The following is a 23,893-nucleotide window of genomic DNA, read 5'->3' as shown; positions in this document are numbered from 1 at the left end:
AGCAAGAGGGAGAACCACTGCTTTTTCTGCTATGCCAGTAACCGTGACACACTCCCAGAAAAAGCTTGAGCAATGAAATATCAACTGTAAACGTGAGGCCTCTATTCACGGCGTGCACCAGGGATGGCACGTGGCACCTATTCAACCCAGTGGGGATAAAAATTGTTTGTGCTTATTTGCATGGTACAGTTCCAAAATAAAATGTTTCTCCAAATGCAGCCATGCTTTTTGAACAATTTAATGGAGGAACGCTGAGGTGAACTGGAAGGATCCAGCATATCAAAATTATAAGAACAATTCCATGTTGCAATATTCTACTCACATTTCCTGCCTTTTGATGACTGCGAAGACTTGCAAATATGAATAGGTGGAACTTCTTACTGCTTTAGTAAATACTTCAGCAAGAAAGGACAGCAACATTGCATTTCTTGCTCACATAATGAGTTAGCCAAAGAGCCAGGGATGGAATGCAGAAAAAGCCCAGCTCCTGACACTTGTTATGAGAGTGACTGAATCCTGTTTTGCCCAAAGCAATGGCAAACTAAAAAGGTTTATGTATAGATGCTCTGTATTTCCATAGTAAACTAGGTGAAAAACTTTGTCCTTCGGGTTATGGACAGAACCTTATGAGGATGAGCAGCTAAATCTGCTGAAGGCCTTTACACTGAAGATGCTCACACCTTTGAATCTCCACAAGTGTTGGTGCCTAACTTCCTTAGGTGCCCTTAATCACAGGGTCTGAAGACTTTGAAGTCTTCTTTACTTGAAAGAAAATAAAACAGCGACAAAAGAATTAACTTCCCTTCTCTCAGCGTAAGTCAACAGGTGAATGACTGTAAGCAGCATAAAGAGCAGGTAGAAGTCAGCTTTCCTGATGCTGACATCTTACGCGGGTGGCTCACAGGGTGTAGGTCAGCCAGGCAGCACCACTGCAGGATGGCTTTACTGCTGTTCTGCTACCACCATCTCTCCATCTAACTCACTTTCTGCGGCATTAGGAGCAGTAGAAGCAATACATCCCCTGTGCAGGTATTTATTGTGTCAATGTGTTTGAACGGAAAGCACAGAACAAATGCCAGGATTTTTTCCCCTGCATTTTAAAAATTAGTTGCTTGAGACCTCTGAAAAGAGACTGACCTGTGACCAGGGTCCTATTCTCCACTGCGCTGGGCAAAGCTCCCGGTTGCAAGGCCTCCTGCCTTCTGGACGGTCGTTGTTGCAGTACTTGGTATGAACAGACCGGTTTGTATTATCGTGGAGGGGTTGGATACAGCGGACAGATCGTACCTGATATCCTGTTTTCCCACAGCTTTTGCTGCAAGGCTCCCATTCTCCTGTAACCCATCTGCGTTAGCAAAAAAGAGAATAAGTTGAGAAAATTCTGTCTGTTGATCTGTAACTCTTAAACACAAGATGTAAAACTAATTCTGATATGGAAAAAGAGGAAAATACGAAAAACCATAATGGGTTATGATGAGGGTTATTTGACCGTGTCCCTGAAAAATCAGTAATAAGACCCAGATCTTCAAAATTACTCTTTCTCATTATCTCTGAGATAAGCACTATTCTTACTTTGCTTCATTTGCTTTGATTTTAAGCTGGCCCCTCCAAGACTGCACATAAAAATAAGGTAGTTTTTATGTCAAAAGCAGCCACCCAAGGGTGCTGCTGAGCTTCGCAGGTCTTGGCACATGAACTGTAATGTACATGTAATGTAGCATGTGCCAGGCATCCCCACAGCTAGTTCCCACAGAAGTGAATCCAAAACATCTGAGCTGTATCTGGATACCCCACAGACCACATTCCTGGTCATGCTAGACACCACCTGCAGAAGTACTGGCCCCCCCAGCTACACCGTCAGTGCTGTGTGGGCTGAACTTGGGCACATTGGGGTCCTCAGTATCATAAATGTTTGGGTTTGGGGAAGGCAACACTCCACTGAAAACCAGAAGGTTTGAGTTCATAATGTCCTCATAATATGAGTTCATAAATCAGTTTGGCCACTGAAAAATGAAACGTATGGTTTGTAATGTGGCACAGTCGAAAATTCCGATCATCCAAACTGGCTCAAGAATTACAGCTACAAATTATAAGGATCTTAGAGAAGGGCAACAAGGAGAGACAGGACCAAAGGAAATTTATGTACACTACTGGAAGCTTGGTTATAAACAAGTAAGTGAAGATATGCAACAGTCTATAAATATTTACAGAATGCAAAGATCTGCAAGAAAGAAATATTGTTCAGTGTAAACCGTATTCATAGGATAAACTTAACCAAAAAAATATATATAGTCTGAAGAAGTATCTTCAGTTTGAAGCAATTGTCCTAAAGTACTCATAAACCCCTGGCTTTAGAAATAGTCAAGAAACAGCATGGCCACAAGGCAATGCACTAAACGCTTGAGTTAAAAAGCAAAGAGGCAATTTCACCCCGCTTTCTCTTTGTATCCTATTGAAATTACGCAGCTGTGGAGGAAGGCAAGTACTGTGGAGCACAAAGCCATGAATCCTAAGGTGATTTCTGAAACAAAAAATGACTTTTTCCCAGGAATGAAGCAGCAGCATATTAGTGTAGTGGGTGTAGTAGGAGCTTCATAAAGTCTCTTAAATAATTGCCTCTGCTATGTACAAGTGCAAAATGCTCTGATGCCATTCTACGGAAACAGAGGTGACTGAAACATTCAGGAATCCAAGTACAATTTAGGATCCTATTGAGTCTTTGTGGTACCTGGGTCCAATTATATTTGCAGCTGAAAGGAGAATACAGTCCTTCCCAGAGAGCCTGAGATACAGTTAGGCCATTACTTCGGTTTTCCAATAAATAAATGTTAAAACTTGACCCATGCTGAGTTTATGGGGCACAGTTTCTTGACCTTTCTTTCTTTCAAATCTTTTTTGAAAGGAATTTAGGAAATATTGTGTGATATGTTCTACTTATTTGCTCTGTTTCCTAGAATCTAGACTTGATCCCCAGAGGTAAAAGCTGGGATCAACATACTTCTTGCAGTAGCAACACGAAAATATACGAGTGCTACATGTGACAGGAGTAACCTGCTGCCAGTCAAAAAAACATACCTGGAAAATGTGAATTAAAATATTTATAACACTTGATAACTATGTATAGCAACGATGAAGGTACAACAGGCTTACCACTCTGTATCAGGGCAGCCAGAGAAATCTAACAGGTCAAATATTTTTCCTTGTGTTTACATGTCCAAAAATACACTGTGAACTTTAGGAAGATTTGGATTTGAGAGGCTGCATGACATTGGCTTTTCTTATGTTGCACTCTGTAAATTTGTTCTTACATGGTTAACTCACAGTGTGTAAAATCAACTGGCATAAACTGAATTTATGTCTATTTTTTATTACCTCAAGATGGCCTGAACACAAATGTCTGGACCAAGACGGCACTTCTTTTCTAATCCAACATATTTCAGAAGTAATAGGAACCAGCAGTCCCAGAGACAGTATTTCTACAAGCAGAGCATAGCATCACATCCCCACAGCCCTTCGTCTCTGTAATGATGGTGAGTGAATGGAGGTGAAGCTGGGTACCATGCTACTGCAGCTGTCGCCGGGCAGTGATGCTTACATGGGCTGGGAGCACTCCTGGAGGTTGCACACCCTGCGTATGGGCTTAGGCTTTGGGATCAGCTCGCAGAAACTCCGATGAACCATCTTGTGGTCTGTCTTCCTCCGGCAGCCGTATTTAGTGAATTGGTAGCCTGAAGAAAGACACTCCTCTTATTTTCAGTACTGGTAGATCTTACCCAGGACTTAAGTTTCAAACAAACAGCACACACGCCGTCAAAGGTTGCAAATGGAACTAAAGGTGAACATGCTACAAAAGGAACTGTAAATTGCACTGAATAAACACTTACTCAGGTAGATGTAGCACCCAGAATTACTCATCCTCTTTATTTTTCACTACAGGCTATTATGAGAAAAACAACATCTAGCATTTCAAAAACTTTCTGCAAACCTGCACAGCCACACTTGGCGCTGCAGCCTGACCATCAGCCTGGTGAACAGCACCAGGGTACACCCCTGCCCCTAAAGCCAGGGTCCCCATCACAGGATGCAGCTTCACAAAGGGCTGCCCCGCGACACCTTGAGGTTTGCCACCCTCGCAGCGTGGAGACCCGCATCCAAATCTTGCACATTTGTACAATTTTTCAGTTTCATAAACATAAATTGGAAATGAGCCACCCCAGATCTGTGCCTCAAACCATCTAAGTCAGATTTTTAACTCCATTTGCTATTTATTTATCTCTTTCTTAACTTAAATAAAACCCTCCCATGCTCCTGGTCTCCCTAATGTCTTGTGGCAATCCCACATGTTGTGTTCCTTCTTTCAATTTTAATCAATTTTGAATGCTCTGGGCTTTTGTTTTTACCTCCTCCACAAGGTTTTGAACACTGGGACCATTTCTTCAAAGCCCATTCATATGACACTGAGTCCTCTTCCAAAACATTATTGTTATCGACATTCAAGGAATCTTCATGGATCATGTACTTGTAAGTCAAAGATATCTTGGCACTACCATGAGGAATCACCTAGTAAGCAAAACAGATGCAGGGAAAAAAGATATGAAAGACTGATATCAGAAGCTATGTGAGATGACATGAAATAGCAATCATCATGGCTCAGATGTAAAAACATCCCTGAAGGGATTTAAACCTTTTAGCTTCACTCAACACATATTTTTTTTCCCTGATGAAAAAGTATCTGTATCCTTATGACACAGAGTTTCTACACTGCATAATAAGAAAGACTGTTGTTGATTTAGACTGATTTTTCTTGCCAGCACTGGACTGACTTCATGATACTAAATTTTTTCCATATCCCATCATAAAGGAAGGAAATGTCGTACTAAAATGATAATGGATAGTTCCACTGAAAGACAAGGCAAATTCAAATGCACAGATGATTCAAAGCAGTGAAAAAAATTGTGTTTATTTTTGATAAAACACAAATCTTCGGATAATCCTGGGAATTCCGTGAAGCTTATTACTTAATTCTGACAAATGTAAACTATTTAGAAAGAGTTTTTGCTATTACACTGCACTAAGACAAATGCAAGAAAATGGAACTCAATGTAAATAAAGTGCAAAATGTTGGTCCTTTGAAAACACAGTATTTATTCCTCCTTTGACGTTCAGCTGGTGTAGACCAACACATTACAGCTGCTTTCAGAGGGATTCTGAATCAATCTACCCTTCCTCATTGCAGTCTATTGTTTGCTGTTTTGCAATGAAAAAAGAATATAGTCGGGAGAGTCTGGGAAGTGCAGAACTGGCTGTGACCTCACAAAGGGAGCCTGGAAGCACAAGAATCCTGCATCTGCCTTTGCAGGATACATTTTCAAAACATGGATGGGAGGAGGAGCTATAAGACCTATCTGATATGAACCTTTTTGACCTTTTTTTTAACTAATGTTTACATGTCAGATAGGATAAGTAAGCTGGAGAGTCTACACAGTGGCCATTTGCTGGGCCACCCCCAGGAAATCATGGATCATGAGAGCTGGTTGCTCAACACATAACCCCAAGTTATAACAAGTCTTGTACAGAGCAATGAATTAGGAGAAAGGAATTAAAATACATCTTCTATTGTCTTATAATTGAAGCAGATGCCTTCTTGTAACTCACAAGAGGAATCTAAAATATATTATAGTGCATTATGGCTCTGTAACCCTGACGTTTTGTTCCATGGAAGATGTTTCTCATTTGACTTACCAGAATAACTATCCCATTACGCAGCGGCCCCATGGTCTGCACAGTTTCTCTATCATCGTCATTCCGATATTCCCACTCCACACCCATGTCAATAAATACTTTAGAGTCTGGCACATAGTTGTCTTCACTTAGAATGAATTTTCCCGTTTCACGATTTTTAATTGCTAGGAACGACATAAGAAAAGTGAATACCAGAGGTTTTGCTTCTCATCTCAAGTTTTGTTCTGCTCTTGTCCCAGTGGGCGAAGCAGAAAAGACCAGTGTGCTTTTTCCCTCTGTTCCCTCACGGGTCTGGAAAGACTTTTTCAGGTGTTTCACTGAACTCCCAGTGCTTTCCTGCTCAGCTCCAGAAACATCAATCGTCCTTTTTTTTTCCCTTTTCATAGCCTGCCTTGCCAGAGAAATGAGGCCAGCACGACTGCACCGCGTGCATCCATCTGCCTGCTCCCAACTAACAACTTCTGAATCCACTGGCCGAATCTGAGCCAATTTGAGAGCCAGTGGGGGTCCCACAGCTACTCAGCTCTTTCACAAGCTCAGGGGGCTGTTACTGCTCTGTGAGAGAAAGGCTACTGGGCTAACCCCCAGCGGGTCCCCACAGCAAGAGAGAGACGCTAGAAACGGTATTAATTCTCCTGCTCAAATCCAGCCCTGACACCGACACAGCCCTGCTTAAGGTCCTGTTGCTTTGCAGGCACCTGCCATTGCACACCGTGCCCAATTCCTCTGGTTCAACTGTCATCAGTTCTCCCCACCCTTCACCTGGAGAGACTTCAGCCACCTTCGTATTAGCACTCTTGGTTTTCTCCCAGGATGGAAAATTTGCTCCCCTCATTAGAAGAAGCAGGGACTGTTTGCTATTTAATACCAGATTTTCACTGCCTTCTCTCTCTAGCAGCTACCCCAGCACGCTGCTCCCTCAGCACTGGTCTCGACAGAAAGCAAGCTGTTCGTGCCCCCTGTGCTTCGCCTGCCCCACGCTGAAAGAAAAACCTGGTCTGCCCCGGCAAGCAATCGCCCTCCTGATCCCCAGGGCCAGGCTGCACCGAGCAGCACGGGAAGCGTTCGCCGGTGGGAAGTTGGGATGACTCACGATACAATTAGCAGGCTATTCACTATGAATTTACTTCCAATTAATAACAGCCTATGAGACACTGCTTCGCATTGATTACAGGGCACCGCAAGGAGCGGATTTCAATTACTTTCTAAGCTGCGGGATTGATCGGGCAGCCTTGCGTCAATACTGTTAGCCATGGGGCAGAATCTGAAATGGATTTGGATGTAGCTGGGAAATGACTGAGGACAGGAAGCACGTTACAAGAGATGCACACAGAGGTAATGCATTGCACCCCATAATGTAATTCAGCTCCTCTCCCAGAAGCTTTCGTGCACGTTCATGCCAATGCAGGGACCTTCTGGCTAGGACACCAGGGAATACAGCACAGGGAAATCAAATTGCCAAACAAGTTTCCTTATTTAACAGACTTCAAGGAGGTATGTGGTGTGGGAGGATAATGGGTAAACAAATGCATAAACACATTGTCAGGCTCCAGAGACAAAAATAAACAGCGGGAAAAAAATATTCTGACTGAAAACTTTCCTACTTGTTACATACTTACCGAGATTATGACTGGTGGTGCCTGTTTCCTGTATAAGTAAATGTCTCGCGCCAACAGGAATTTCAAACATCTTTATGTGCCCTTTATTGTAGTATTCAAAAAGATAGTAACTGGTTAGTATGGCACAAACAGAAAGAGTCTGTCTAAGGTTTTTTGATAATTTTTTAAAAGCAGGATGTATTACAGCAAGCTTAATCCAATCCAGTGTCATTCCCATCCCTATTTCTGAGCCAGGTGATGGAACATAACAGGGACAAAGGACTTTGGGTCACAATAAAAATGCCTTAAGTATCAACAACAGACTCTGCTTCAGACTAAAATGGGCTTTGAATGCCATTCACACCCACAGAGAGAGACCATGCAGGCTCCTGTCTGACAGTGAGTGATGGTGACATATTATTGCAGCACTCCGGTGACTCAGACAGCAGCTGAGTGACATCAGCAGCACAACTAAGTCCGTAGCTCTCCAACATGGAGCACTGAAGCCCTCCTCTATGCATGCACAGTACCTGATATCAGCAGACTTAACTGACCACTGGACAAAAGTCTTATTTTCAAATTCTAGACACATCTTAAAGTCCAGAGAGTTTATTGGAATTAGTGATGCTGTAAATGATTTGTGATTGCTCTGATACTTTCCATCAAACAAGAGATCAAACAAAAATACCTTGAATGCCCTGGGACAAAACACACTGAATGCACCAACCTTGTTTCTTTGGCACCCTTGAAAATGTTCCTTTCACCACTTTGCAGTGGGAATTATCTCCTCCACAAACACCACACTTATCTTCCTGCTTCGTGGACCCTATGACCCTGTCACACCCAACTTTCTGTGCACAAAAGAGAAAAAAAAATCATTCTCATTTATCCATACTTTCACTCAAATGAGCCTTCACTTCAGATATCAAAACCCAGACTTCCGCTTCAGCAAAGTACAAATTGTAGTATTTTCCTGGAAGATAAACATCTAAAGGGTTTATAATACTTCCCATTCCTATAATAGCTGTCAATCAGGTGATTATATATTATGCTTATCAGTGGTCCTCTTACTGAAGGAAAGCAGCACGGTTAAGGAAAAGCTCTTAAGCCTCAGTTTATCTTAAAGCAGATGCTGAAATTCCAGGAGAATCCAGGCATCTATATGAGGATAAGCACCTCCACCAGTGCTAATTCCATTGAAAGACGACCTGCGGCAGATCCCAACTTAGAGAAACTGCCATTGATTTTTCAAAAATAGCTTGATCAAATACTGAGAGAATGCACATCAGCCATACCTTAACACCACTTTCGTTGAAAGCTGCTGCATGTTCCTAGTTCACCGTACATTCCACCCCGACTAAACCTCAGCAGGAAAAGCTTTCATTGAAAGCTAATCGTAATAGTTCATCTTAAAATACTGCATTAAATATTACTTGTGTAGGTAGGCACTGTTGGAATTGAGTCACATGCAATGTGATGGCAACTGTGAATATCACACATAATATTGTGACAATAATCCTAATGAAATCTCCTTATTGCCCAAAGTGTTATTATACTTAGTCATTCTTGGAAACACTCAAGGTACCATTTAAATTGTTTTCACAATACTAAGCTCTGAAACAAGCCATCAGAAGCTTACCAAGCAGTCTCCCCGCACACAGATGCTGTAAGCGTCTTTGTAGGAGCAGCGGGTCCCATCGTGTACCATCCTTTTCATATACACCACGTCCCCTGTTTCCTTTGATTCACAATACAGGTGGCACCTTTCCTTCGCTGAAAAATGAAATTACCCAAATTGTATGTGTTCAGCTCTGACAGTTTAGTTACTGACTTTGTGAACAGCATTTTCAATAGCGCTGGCTCTCTCTTCTTCCTTGCATACATCACAGAACGCAATACGGTACCCACATAAATGATCGATGCTTATCCCCTTTCAAAGGCTATGTGATCACTGGGAAACTACTGAATCATAAAGCATCCATATGTCATCATTAGGAGACAGTCTTAAAAATAACAGATCATTTACTTTGCTGGGGGGGCCTCTATTTAATCCTGTATCAGATGATGCAATCTGGCAGAGGTTTCTGCATGCTACGTGACTACCTGCGAGAGATGCAGGTGCCTGCATCAGTTTCTCCTGCACTGCACTTAAATCTGAGAAAAGCAAAAGTCATTTTGCCATTCAAAGCAGCTGCTCAGCACCGAGTGAATCTGGCATCCAAAATGTCTTCAGAGGCAGCTGGGCCATATCGTTTCCTCCTAAACACAAAGTTAATTCTCCCTCATTGTTGTGCTTGTTAGTTAAAAACATTAAACAAGGTAAGATGTCAAAGAGATTTGGAAAAAAAAAATATTGCTAACACATGCACAAACAGCCAGACAAGTATACCTCTTTCTCCTAATCTGTTCCAAAGACCTAAGAACAAAAAATAAAGCTGAAATGACTAGTCAGTGGCTGAATAAAGTTGTATTCTGCCAGTGTATTTCATTTTACCCATCTCTCTGGCTGTCCCCAGCCCCGTAATGGGATTCACTATGCTTTCCTTGGCAGTGAAGAGTAGATGGCCTTTCTGTTAGATGAAACAAATAAAGATTCTGCTATTTTAATGTGATTAAAAGTTGGGACACTTTTCCCACCCTTTAAAACAATAACGACCTTTCTGCTATAGCAGTTCAATTAAAATAAATCTTCACAGGCCCTTTGCGTTCTTCCGCTGTGCAGTTCCATGGCCTCTGCCCTCTTTTAATAAAGTCCTTGTTATTGCTGTTGGTGTCCTCATGGCCACCGGGTATTGGTACATCAGAGACCTTTGTTACTGCTCCTGAACAGCACAGAGATGTCAGGCTAAAAACGTAGGGTCTAGACTATTAAAACAGGTACGTTTTTAGTGCAGATTCTTAACAGGGGACTATTAAGATCACAATAATTGCAGACCTGATGTGTTTGCATACATTAGAAATATTTAGCCATGCACAAGACATAGTCGTGTACGCACACACCCCCTGGGTATGTACCCACACCCACCCCACACATACCATACATTCACTGCACGCGATGAAATGAAAATACCAGAAGGTCTGACTGGGTGCCAACATCTCTGTACAAGGGCTTTATTTTAGAGAGGGTTCTTTTCCCATTGGTCCATGGGAACAGTAAATGTGCAAGTGCCGTTAAATTGGACCCTGTTAATTGCAAAGAATTATTTTCTTTCTATTCACTGGTGTTGGGCATGGTAGAGGTGCAGGAGCATGGACGTGACCATGTGCCTGTCTGTTCCCTGCTCCCCATGTGTTTCCTTCTCATTTAGCTGAGGCTGGGAGCTAACAGCCAATGACTCTACAGTGTCCTGGCAGATGCATGGCACAGGGGGATGTGAGCCAAGCAGAGGCTGCGAAATGGGATGCTCAGGGGGCCTGGAGCAAGAGACAGGCCATGGCACGAGGTGGCACGAGGGCGCTCAAGCACACACTGGGGTGTACCCCAGCTTGGTGGCTTTTCTCTGGCCACAGGGTGAGATGCTCCTCTCTGTCCCCATCACATGCACAATGTGTCAGACACGTCCAGCTGAGCTGCGTGTGAAGTATATGGATTTAATGTCACTTTTGAGCCACAACTGTATTATCTTCACAAAGTATGTCACTGATATGCCTTATTTTTACAAAAGGGATTCTAAAATACATTAGAGTTCAAGCATAAGCCACCCTCCAGCCTTGTTCTCACACAAAAGCTGTTCCCTCTAATAACCTTGCACAGGTAAATGTAATTCTAAAGGTGGCTGCAGTCATACCATAGTTATATGGGAAACCAGCAGTGCCCAGTGAGCAGTGCTCAGACATCAGTGAGCTGGTTTCTCACCCAGAAGCCATTGAATTTAATAGAAAAACATCTGATTAGTTTCAGTGGTTTTTGCAGCAGACTGCTCCAAAGGCTAAAGCAGAAGCAAAGGTCCTGCGGGCCGCAGCGTTCGTCCCCTCTCCCTCTGCCAGCAAAGCTATTTCATGAAATTAAGCTGTGAGGCTGCATCTGCACATCTGAAAATCCCAGACTGCACAAGATGGCATGAAAAGAATGAGGGAACCACGCAAACTGTTTGGGAAGAAAGTCAGGCAAATTAATTACAAGGGATTTGCTGTTAACTCCTGGCAGAGCATCCTTTCACCGGAATGCGGAGTGGTTCACCCAAAGTGACCCTCTCCCTCCCAGAGATGGGTGTCCAGCTGAGGACAGCCCAGGTGCCCAGTACTGGCCCCTCGCCAGGCCAACCCTGCCCTGAAGGATACATCGTTCAAATGAAGTGACCAGGTCTAAAGCTAGCGAGCAGCCCTCACCACTTGTCAAACAAGTCGAGAATCATTGCCTTCCGCCTTTTTGTTTGGTCAGACCTCTTCTCAGCATGTTTTCAATACAACTTGGCAATAGCACGGCAACAGCCGTCGTGGCCCCAGTCAGCCAGCTGACAGTTAAGCAGAGGCATTAATGGGAAAAGGAACATTTGTATTCTAAGAGGTGACCTCTGCTGAGATGCCAGAACATCAGACTGATCATGCTGGTTCAGATTCAGCACCCATCCAACCCAACACCTGCCTCCGACAGCACCAGCAGTGTTTGCAGGAAGACGTAAGAACAAACCCGATACTTTTCTCAGAATATTCTCCAAGTTCCTCATAAACTGCAGCTTGGGGACTTCCTAAGTCATGGCTGGAACTTGGGTTTAATAGCTTTTACTGGATTACGGGACTTTCAAGAACCTCTCTAAATAATCTTTAAAACATTCTGGCCTCTGCAATTTCCTGCAGCAATGAATTCCAGTTTAATTATCTATGTGTGGAAAAGTACTTCCTCTTATTTGTTTTAGATCTGCCACCTGATAATTTTGTTTGATGTTCTGAGGCTTGTGTTATGAGAAACTGAATAATCATTCTATGTTCAGTCTCTCCATGCCAGTCACAATTCTGTAACTCTATCTTTTTAATGTAAATCATCGCTTTTGGAGAGTGAAAATCCAAGGTTATCTAAACTCTCCTCATTCAGAAGCCATTGCTTGTGTTTGCTTTGTTTGGGCTTTTCAACCACGGGTTTATTAGCCACGGGGCAGCAGTGAGATGGACACAATCTGAAAGCTGCATTGCTAGAGTATTTAAAACGCAGGCACACCGTGCAGGTACACAGAGGCAGATCGGTATTTTCCATTCCGCTCTTGACAGTCACCAAATTGATGTTTTCCTAAAGCTATCCCCAGCTGCCACACCTCTCCCTGCAGAGCCTGCCTTGTGTACAGACCCGTCCACATGTACACACTTACCATTTTTTATCCCCATATCCATTACTGGCATTTTTCAACACCAAACTTCATTTGCCACATACAGTCACTTCGTGTCACAAGGTCCTTCTGCAGCAATCACAGTGGGCCTTCTTATTTTAATTAGTTGGAGTAATTTTGTATCCCAAGCAGATTTTGTTACCTCATTCGCTCCCTTTCCCTGCTCACTGCCATGCATGCTCAGCAGCATCCATGCTCCCAGCACCCATCCTTGTGGAACACCCACCCCTATGCAAGCCCATTCCCTCTTATCTCATGATAATTTAAGAGCAGTTACAGGGGAACAGGGTCCAAAGCTTTTTGAAAATCCAAGTACATTATATGAATTGGATCACTCATACACTGATACTCACTGATCCCTCCAAACAACTCATAACAGATCTGTGAGGTATGATTTTCCTAGAAGTTTTACCCCTCCTTATATCATTTTTATTCGTGTTTGCAACTGCTTTTACTTTTCACAGGAAAAAGGGACCGCTCACCATCAACATGTTCATAGGGGAGCCAGTGGTGTTTCATGTTCTGGTACTCAAAATAAGGATCCCACTGCCGGCACTGCTCCTCTCTGAAATCTTCAAAGTCCTTGGGGCAGTCCTGAGTGTTGCACAGCTGGAACTCGTAGCTCGGCCCCACGCACGTGCGGCCTCCGTTGGCAGGACTGTGGAGGGGAGAGACACTCATGGTTAGTTTTGCCATTAATGCATGAATCAAGCGTCTATCAAATCCTCTGAGGAGCAATTTAATTCCCAGTCATGTCACTAGGCACTTGATGAAGCCAGTCACGTATTTCTGATACGGAAAATCTGTATTACTTTTAAAAACCTGCCGTCACTATTTATCTCTTCAAAAGCAATTTCTGCAAGTAGAGCCTCAAACCACTTGATAAAGGCAAGAAAAGCCATTTTCTCGGTGCAGACCAGGAAAGGAAAGCACAGCCAGCTGAAAAGACCCATTCACATTCCCCCCTAAGCCAGCAGCAAACCCAGAAGCAGCCCAGCTCAGTGCAGACATGCCTCAGATCGCTGTCGGATCCGGCAACACTGAGCTCAGGAGTTATAGCTGGGTCTGCACCCTCTTCCAGGAAACACAGAAAACATTTTCAGTAGTACATTAGGCTTTTCCTACATGAAAATAGATTTTACAACTAAAACTTTGCCCACAGTTAAAAAGGTCACTTTCATGTTGCCAATGTAACACAGGCTAAAACAAGAACTGGTAAACTTTTTGTTAACAGAACAAGTTCCATTAGAAAATGCTGCTTCATAAAACTTGGTGGTTTTTTGTTTTTTTAACCACTGATTCTATAATTTTTAACACTAGAAATTAAATCATTTTATCAGCACAAACTGAGAAAGTTAACAATATTCTGTCTGGTAAAGTAATTTAATTCTGACAATTGTTCCTGTTCTGTTAGGATCTTGACATTTGATGATATCACAATAAGACAGCAATACTTACACATTTCATATCGTTTGTACGTACCAATCTATATTAAATACATTATACTTGCAATGCTATTGAAATTAAGTCATTCTACATTATCTAGTTACTGAAGCAAAACAATTCAATATTACTAAAATTAACTTTGGGGAAGGTTCTGATCTCTGGAGCTTTGTTCCAACTTGGAAGGAAAAGAGTTCGAAAATATTTTAAGACCTTCTTGTTGAAATATCCTGAAAGGTGGATTCAACAAATATTCTATAAAGCTATATGCTTTAAAAAAAAAAAATATCCAGCAAATCATTGCCATTATTTCATATGCACATAATAAAACAAGACATATATAGGGCTCTAAACTTTTACTTATGCTTTATGCAGTAGTGTAATAGCACTTTCAAGATCCTTGTAACTGCATAACCAGCTTAATGGATGGATAAACTGAGAAATAAAGATGATTCATGACTTGTGAAGGGCCAAAAGTAGAATTTCTGACAACATATGCTATAGGTCAGATTTAACAAGCACCGCTCAACATCCATTACTGCATTATTGCACTAGTAATTTAGCAAGGATTCTCACCATTCATTTGCTCCACATCAGAAAAACATATGGGTGTATGTTGACTTACTGCGGGTTGTCACACTGCCGTGTCCTGTACTTCACCCCAGTGCCACAGGTGCGAGAACAAGAGCCAAACTTACTCCATGCCCCCCAGTGTCCATCCTGCTTCAGGATGTCCGGTGTTAGCCAGATGCAGTGACCTTTAAAGCAATGCTAAAAGAGAAAATTAGATGTCAAAATGATTAGATGATTAAATTACATCATATGAGAAGCTGTGGTACAACAGATTTCATTTTAGGCACAAATTCTGGATATCTTTTTGCCTCTCCAGCAGAAAGTAGTGAGACTCATTGTTAGATCGTGCCCATGATCCCAAGCTCACTCAGATTTTATAAACTTATGCATGTTAGGTATGCACATATACACTTGCAGAATGCAAGCCTACCAAACTTGTTAAACTGCTCTCAGCATTAACGTTCCTTCATCACGTGTCAGCAGCGGTGATTTCAACACAACAAATACAGATTAATTTAAGGGCAATGGCAGAATCATGGAGGCTAAAGGTGCAATTCTGCCTTTGCCATCACATGCAGCCACTTCAGGCATCCCTGTGAGTGCTCCTGCTGCAGCACTGTCCTCCCCAGCAGCTCCGAACTCAGCATACGCACTCCTGCAATAAATGTGATCAACGAAGTGGCGTGAAATTAAAGGCAGCCCACATTTTAGACGTTAGCGCTGTTAAATAAAGAACTCTTTCAGTTTCCCTGGAGATCTCATAGTAAACCTGACCAAAATATGAGGAAGTGTTCATTAGAGAGCAGCCCTGGACAGTTCCATTTCTGCGCAATTAATCACGCCCTACACAAGGCTTTCTCTTTTCTTTTACCTGATTTTTAATACAGTCATTCTTCAGAGATTGAAACATAATTTCCTACATTCCCCAGACCTATAAGGTATTTACACATTTCTGTAAGAGCCTTCATAGCTTCAGTACTGACACTCCCTACTGTCTCCTCTCGTTAAAGAAACCTGCCAATGCCTTTCCACCGGATTCTTCAGTCCCTAATCAAGGCATTCTTTCTTAGCTGAAGTCAGGATGAATTCTTCTCAAGGATCACAGATTCTGGCCCTTTCTCATACTATTTCTCCTTTCATAAAAGTCTACTGATGAAGTGTGGATGCTGGAAAATACTTCCAGCCCAAGAAATGCCTTTGCATTAGACTGTTGCAGTTTGTCTGCGTTAACGGTTACTGTCGGGATAAGAGCTCTGGCTCAGGCACACAGATGGCTATAACAACAAGTGCAATCAGTCACTTACTTTCCTTAACATTCAAGTCAACAACAACATTTTACACAGCTTAACAAGCCCTGGAACGCAGGAATTTGGCAGGCAGCACAAGCCAAGCATATGGCTAAATGCATGCTGCCAGCAAAAACAAAATCAGAAGATATATAACAGGAGAGCGTTCTTAAGCATAGAGCGATTAGTGATCTGGAAGACAAATTTAAAAGTGATGGATAATCATTAATAATGCTGAATTTAAAGAGAGCATCATTAGTAAAATGGTGACAAGACACAGCTTACTGATTTGCTAATCTGCTCAATGACTGGCTCTTTATTCATGTAATTTATTTTGGTGCTGATTTGGTTGGACAAGGAGTAGAAAAGAGTAGAAATTAAGCTTCAGCTATTTATTCTTTCTCATGACTTCAAATATTCGAAGTCAAAACCTACGAAATAGATGAGTTAGCACAAAGCCAGTTATACCAATCCTGCTCTGGAGCTGTAACAAGCAGATTTTTCTTAGCGTTTGACAGAACCAGAGATAATTCAGCAAAGCATGAGAGAAATGCAAAATGCTAATATGTCCTTTACTTTCTCTGGTTTTGAAGCTCAGCACTGTACCCTTCAGGGACTGTTTACTTATGGCTTTAGAGAGGTTTGTTTGAATGAACAGTTTGAGTCATCGGGCTCTGTGTAGCAATGGGACCATTCAGAGATGCAGGGGAAGCTGGCAACACATCAGCTTGTCAATACAAGTTTCAGCTGGCCTTGGAAGCAGATGAGATATGACAGCTCCTGATCTGTGCTTGCTTATACATCCTTTTATCAGGGTTCTGCATCCCTCAGGTGTAAGTTCCACAGCAATCTCTGAATCTGTTTCAAGAGCCACGTAGCATATGTTCATTATGCAATGATCCAGGATCCAGTGCTTGGACTCCGCAGAGGAGAGGGAGGGACATGTGATGTTGTGTTTTCCAGTCTCTTTTCCCTGTTTTAGGCAGTAACAGGGGGATTTGGGTTTGCAACAACCAGTAACAAACCACCTATTTGATACTATGACTGGTCACTGGACTGGAAGGCAAACATGGAAAAGTGTTATTGACTTCTCTGCGTAAGGGAAAGAGCAGCACTGACTTACTGGAGGAGCTGGTCATACACCGATTGTCGGGAAGCTGAGGCAGAGCTATTAGGAGACAAGCATTTGTGTAAAATGAGTCATCCCCAGCTCTGCCTTTTTGTTTGTGGATTAAAAGAAAGGAGCCTACATAAAACAAAATGATTCACAACGAAGTCCTACTCTGTGCAGACCCATGCAAGAAAATGTGTGAGAAGGTAAAACCAGAGATGGAGCACTCTCCGGTGTAATAAAGGAAGCCAGAGCCAGCCCTTCCTATTGCTACTACATTAACTACATAATGAGGTGGAAAAGAGCCAGTTCCAACCACTATTGCCTTCATAAACAAGGGGGTTCATTTAAAGAGAGAAGCATATTAAAACAATTATTTTTTTTTAAATAAGAAAAAAACACCCGTGGGTAAATGCAAATTGTTTTCTTAGTGGAAGACAAGATGACTTCTTGCAGTCTCGCCTATTTTTCTGGCAAACAGGACAGTCCAAAACAAGTGCAATTTCCAGGAGAGGAAACTTAAATCTCTTGCAGTAAAACATTCCACTGCTGTTTTCAGCAGTTCTTTGAAACAACTGCTCTGCATGCCAAAAAAACAGCTAGTGTTCCTGTGGGCTTAACGCATCTGCAAGTTAATTTTTCAAGAAAAGACTTGCAGATCTTCCATGGGTATCTCTACCTATTTTATATCGGGCAGCAACTGGCAACTCCCCTATCTCCTCACTTGGCACCCCAGTTATCTACCAGGTAACCCCTTGTACTGCATCACGGCTGGTGGCCCTCAGCTCTCCCCGCTCTCCAGAGATCCTGTCGGGAGAAGGTTACTTATTTATTTGTATTTCCCATCACTTGCAGGCTGGCCTGCTCCACTCCATCTGTTTAAGAATAATTAGTTGCAAGAGATAAACTGAAAGCTCCAACTCTGAAGTCTACCCTGAGCCAGTAAAAGTTTCTTCAGTGGAGAATCAAGTATTCTCACTGTTTCTGTGGTGACTAACACAGCATACACTTACCCATCTGTCTCTGAGAGAAGCTGAGGTCAGCTTTCTCAGTGGGAAATTATCTGGATTGCTTTGAGTACACTTTACTGTTTTCAGAAACCTTTCTTCTTGGTCCATTTTTCTTCTCAATAATATCTATTTATTTCAATATTTGATCATTCCCTTCCTTTCCTGACAGACTAAAAAATCATTCCAAGTTTGACTCAGATCATCTCATTAGCATGGTGCAAGCAAAGAGCAGACCTGCCAGGTTTGTGCTGGATCCTTGGCACATAAACCAAATCCAAGAGCAACATCAGCTTGGTTGGCAGGGGCAGGTACCAGGCTCATGCCTCTCTCCAAGAAAAAAATCAAAGGAGACTCAGGTGGTGCAAACCTTTGTGCTAGTCACTGCAGCAAGCAGATGGACTCGAGCACGAGATCTTGCCTGAATGGCTTCGTGCTTTATTTCTATCCTGTGGAGAGCAGTTAGCTACTTCAGCCGGTATAAATGTCTCCCCAGAAGAGTAATAGTTTAAAAAAATGGGACAACAAAAACTAGTGATACGTTTCTGAAGGCTGCCTGGGCTTCAGAAGCTGGAGCCTAACAGTGGAGCTGACAGAACTGTATACAAGTAAATAAATTATCAGCTGAAAGCATATGTTTTCTCTTAATCCACAGAATGCTACGCAGAGTTAAGCTTTGCACAGTTCTGCCTCATCTGCATGGTTCACTATAGCAATTTACGGAGTGTCTTTGACTTCACATCAAGACTCCAACCCTCCATGTGCTTAACTTCACACACCGGAGTTATTTCATGGAAGTTAACGTGACCATTCAGTCACAAAAGTAATTGCAAGTTGCTGCATCATTGAAGCATCAAAAAATTGACAGGATCTTCCTGCTTGCTCCTGAAAACTCAATCTAGCTTTAAAATATTCAGGCTGGGAGCAATACAAAATATTCTCTTTCCTTTAGGTTTCTATCAAAATAACAGTTTTCTTCTCTAGCTGGGAAGCTCCAAGAGAATATTTTATTTTTCTATCCCTAAACTCAGCAAATGATCAGTTTGCTGCCAACTAACATAATGGTTGTTCAATGGCTCCATTTGCACAAGGAGACTTATTAAAAAGTTTTTGAAACGGCAGAACCTCACTCTTCTGGAAACTTGTTTCAAATAACCACAGGCACAGAAAAGCTTACATACATTTACATATATTTACTTAAATATACATCTATACATGTGTATACATACACACATACAGACAGCATTAGAAAGTCTGATCTTCCTTCCCGTTCTAAGGGTCAGAGCCTCGGTCCGAGGTGCAGCCTGAGCGTGCAGAGACACGGCCCGTGGCAGCGTGCCTGCTGTGCCACGGGTCTTGTGTCTCCCATAGGTGTCCTTGCCCCTTGATGACAGCGAGGGAGGAGGCAGCTGGGCTAGATTCTCCTCAGCAGCATCTGCTCAGTTTGGGAGAGTGAGGGGACCCTTTACCAGCTATCCCAACACCAGGCTTAGGTGAGAACGTCTATGCACCATACGCCGTGTCGGCCTCCCGAACATCGCTTTCATTTCTGGCACACGGTCCCCTCAGCTGCTGCCACGCCAGGATGTTTCTGTGACACATCAGCAGTGTTGTGATTGGTTTGAGCTTAAAATAGGCCCTGGGAATTAGTGGTATGAAATCATGAAAACTGCAAGTCTCTAAAGAGAGAAACAAATGGATCTTTTTGAATCGGCATCTTCGATTGCTTATGTTTCTGTTCTTTTCTTTTCTGGCATTATTCCAAAGAAAATAGTGGATTAAGTTTGAAGTTATTTTCCTCTTCTTCATGTGCTGATGAGGTATCATGGGAGATGTATCTTAAAGAGGCTGCCACACTGCAACCGATCCCAGCTTTGGGCATTTTACAGTCCCCATCCTTTCAGGTAAGAGCCTCTGGTATTGTCCAAATCGATGAAGGGAGCGAACAGAGGAAGGCCAGATCAAAGGCAGGGATGAAAAGGAAAGGAACAGATGGAAAAACACTGATCTGATGTGCCTGTATTAAAAATACCAACAACTAATAAACACGCTGGTCAAATGCTGAGCTCAGACATACAAAGTCAGCTGTATAACCTTCATAACTCGTGCTATTTGAAAGGAAATGTTTAGCTCAGACTGCTGAGCCTTATCTAACAAAATAGTTTTCATTTTCTATCATTTTCTCAGGTTCTCCTGGAAGGTTACAGTAAGTTTATTTATCAAAAACTGGGACAGCTCCTCTGGGAATAAAACAGTCATAGTCCTATCATCCACTGAAACTTCAGAATGTGCACATACTGTCTTGCATCTCCACTGAACTAAAAAGCCTGGCTGTCTGCACAGTTTGCTGAAGCCTTGGATCCCAAGTTCCAGTCCAGAGAAAATTTTTACAGCTGAGTTGCATAACATCCTGACAAACTGTTTATAATGGAAGCACTGACAGATCCTTAACTGTATGCTTACAAGTTCTTTGTTTCTTCTCATTTCTGTTCAAATACTAATATGAATGAATGGCTTGAGGAAGAGGGTGATGCAACAAAATGGAATATAAAGGTATTCCTCTGGAGGTTTCACAAATATTTTTAAGGCAAAAATCGAGATATAGAACAGCAAATCCAAACAAAATCTCTAAGACGCTGGATTCTAATTTAATTATTTTTTAAAAAAAACAAGAAGTAAAGCTGCTACAACAGCAATAATCTAAAGAAGGGAAAACCAGAAGGGAGTTGTTTATATAGAGCATGACTTGCTAGGGAATTAGATTTAGCATTACATTATGTTTTCATAAAAAAGACATTTCAAAACATAACAGCAGCTGCTAATACGGTTCATTTATCGCATAAATGATGTCATCCACTGGGTTTTACAAAAGATCTTTCCAAGTAGCGACATCTTCCTCTCCCCCTCAGTCACTGCATCCAAAGCCCAGGGAAGCCAGACTTTTTCAGCAGACTTCAAAGGACTTGGAGTTCAGATCCACTATGAGCACAGTGTGACATCCACAGAAGGATAACTGAGACGTGGAGCAGGTCCAGCATGGTGGCTGAGGGGTCGGAGCTGTCTGAACCATTGCCACCTCACACCTTCCCTCCACAGTTCCTCAGGCTTCCCTTGACTCTCATCAAGCCAGCAAATCCACCTCCACAAATCTGCCCTTCTCTCCTCACAGTCCTGCTGCGCTGGCATGTTGGCTCTCCATCCCACATCCATCCTTTCCCTCAGGGCAGCCACAGCAGCCTTAGCTTGGCTGTCACCTCTGGGACCACACTGCTCTCTGCACCTCCCGCACCCAGGAGGCCAGTCAGCTTCACTACAGCATCACCGACACAAACACAACCCCCCCTTCCCCAACCTCACAAAAGTCACAGGTGAGTGGACATTTCCCAATTTTTGGTTCTGCCACAAAGACTTGTGAAGAAGCACAGGGCAATCTGCAGCTACTTCCATGACCTGCCTGAGGACAGGGTTTGATGGTCACACAGCTGCCATGCAGGACACGCCAGCCCTGGCCCATGCCTCCTCCCATCACGCTGCTCAACAGCATTACTTGCATGCACGAGTTTGCCCCACACCTCAGCAGACTTCAGGTCCTCAGGATAGGTTCTTCGCTTGTTCCCCTTGATTTTAAGGGGAACATCCCCAGCTGCACAGAAACACGTGTGAACACACGTGAGCGTGCAGGTACACACAGCACCCACACTCACCTTTCCTGGTGCACACATGGTCCCGTCCAGCGGAGGCCCTTTCTTTGTTTTGCAGAAGTAGGGGTTCTCGGGGTGGCTACACCACAGCTGTTTGCAGGGATCAAACGTACGGAACTGAAACACAAGAAAAATCAGAATGGACATCGCATTGAGAGCGCTCCCTCTGGAAACTGCAATAGAAGCTGCAGCATGGTGGGGGTTTCCCTTTCCTAGTTGTAAAATGCCAGCTGTCATCACTGATTCCTGAGAAACACTCTGGCGTCTGTGGATTGAGCATATCTGAGCTTTCATACAGAATCATCAGTGACTCTGAAGTGAGATGCCACCTGCATTCGATGGAACAAAGTTGGGCAAAAATGGTTTTACACTAGTGACCAAAGGCAGACTGGGCATTGGGGAAATCAGTTCCACCAGACAGTTAGACACACACTGCCTTTTCTCACAGCTTCTCCAAATCCTGTTGCTTCATTTGGCAAACAAAACAAAAAAATCATGGGAGAAGGAAACGAGCTGCTCAGACTGTATGTAGCTCAGCTGTTGCAATCACCTCTTTAGGAGGATGGAAATTTGAGTTGGGGGTCCTGATTCAATGAATAAATTGGCATTTTACCTACAACAGAAGAGCTTGTATAGGAGAAGATGAGAACCACCCACCACACAATACACTAAAACATGATGTCTGGACATGCTTTTGGGTATTCTGAACAAAGAAGAACAGAAAGTCTCTGTCCCCAGGCTCTGGAGAATGGCTGTAAGAAAAGACCCTCCTTGGCTGGGACATTCTTTCAAGGCAGCATCAGTGGGAATTGTGTCAAGACACAATACCACAGCTGATACTTTAAAGGTTCTCATGCATTATCCAGAGACACCACTTGGCATACATATTCCTGCAGATGGGAATGAAAGCAGAAGTGTTATGTGTTAGCAGCTGCCACACCAGCTGAAAACACCTCTTTCCATTTAATATTTTGTCCTACTTGAGGAGCTGGAGGAGGGAGGCACAGCCCTGCTGCAGAAGACTCTGCTTTCGGAGGCCAATCCACTGAGAATTGGCTAATCTTGCCTTGCTTCACATTTAGATTTTGTCTCTTGTTTTCCTGGTACAAGAAAGTCCACAATGTCATCAAAAGTCCTTGCGAGCTGCTCTGCTTGCTGCCACACTTATTTTCTCATGCTAGGCATCAAAATGCATCACACTTTCCATAAAATTGGATCATAAAAGCATACTGCCCTTTGTTAGCACAACAAGATGTGCCACCAAATCCACCTCTTTCACATCTGGCTGGGAGTTTTGTAGCAGAATAACTATCTGCCAGCAAGAGGAGGCTCAATAATGCAGCAAGTTTGTTTGCTTGAAGTCTACAACTATTTATGAAACTACAGAATTATTTCTGTAACTCCAGTTTAAAGAAAAAAGACAGAGATACTTCAGTTGTTGTTCCTTGCTTACAGCTAAGTGGGCACATCTTTCCTTGTGGGCTTCACTACACTGTCCTTATTAAGGACATTTCAGAGACACTTACAACACTCCTGGATGAGAAAGAGCAGAAGCCAAACTTAAGTACTCACAGCTGTGCACATCATGTAGCCCAAACCAAAATCAAAACGGCACTGCTCATTCATGGAGTAGTGAATTCCTGGCAGCTGTGGAAGGGAAGGCCAGTCGTGTTCGAAGGGATCATCACGCAGACAATCATAGGAACTGCAACAGGCAAAAATTACAGTAACAGATGGGGCTATGAGACTTGCACAGTGTTTGTGGTTTCATTGCCTTTTTGTTCCAAACAAAACAGAACCTACGATTTCTCAGATGCTGGTCGTGAAGAGCAGCTAATATTGCAATTAAGCTCAAATTAACTTTATCATGTCGTATCCAACTTTAATGGATTCTATATTTTTTTTCTGAAGCCCTTCCATTGTAATTTCCATTTAGCTTGCAGGTAAATTCCTGTCAGTCTCCAGGGTCCTTATGTGAAAGGAATCAAAGGAAGAATCCACATGAGATCAAGCAGAAAAGAAAGTTTAATTAATTTTCCATTTGTGAAATTTCTTGCTGCCTGCAACTGTCTTTCAAGTGAAGTTTCAGAAGCAGAGGCCAGGGCAACCAT

General features: G+C 42.7%; 1 protein-coding gene across 2 annotated transcripts in view; it reads right to left on the bottom strand.

Moving 5' to 3' along the window:
• ADAMTS2 (ADAM metallopeptidase with thrombospondin type 1 motif 2) overlaps window positions 1-23,893 on the bottom strand; it is a 252,659-nt gene that overhangs the window by 10,935 nt on the left and 217,831 nt on the right. For both annotated transcript variants that reach the window (XM_080398419.1, XM_080398418.1), the window contains 11 exons: window positions 23,355-23,487; window positions 21,786-21,899; window positions 14,730-14,875; window positions 13,144-13,319; window positions 8,980-9,113; window positions 8,068-8,191; window positions 7,362-7,442; window positions 5,743-5,906; window positions 4,401-4,560; window positions 3,596-3,728; window positions 1,138-1,345 (listed from right to left, as the gene is read on the bottom strand). In XM_080398419.1, coding sequence (XP_080254545.1) covers window positions 1,138-1,345; window positions 3,596-3,728; window positions 4,401-4,560; window positions 5,743-5,906; window positions 7,362-7,442; window positions 8,068-8,191; window positions 8,980-9,113; window positions 13,144-13,319; window positions 14,730-14,875; window positions 21,786-21,899; window positions 23,355-23,487 — 1,573 coding nt within the window. The remainder of the gene's footprint in view (window positions 1-1,137; window positions 1,346-3,595; window positions 3,729-4,400; window positions 4,561-5,742; window positions 5,907-7,361; window positions 7,443-8,067; window positions 8,192-8,979; window positions 9,114-13,143; window positions 13,320-14,729; window positions 14,876-21,785; window positions 21,900-23,354; window positions 23,488-23,893) is intronic.

Source organism: Falco punctatus, assembly GCF_963210335.1.
Source record: "Falco punctatus genome assembly, chromosome: 8".
NCBI lineage: Eukaryota > Metazoa > Chordata > Aves > Falconiformes > Falconidae > Falco > Falco punctatus.
The sequence above is the reverse complement of the archived record's forward strand: the minus strand, read 5'-3'. Positions and strand labels throughout refer to the sequence as shown.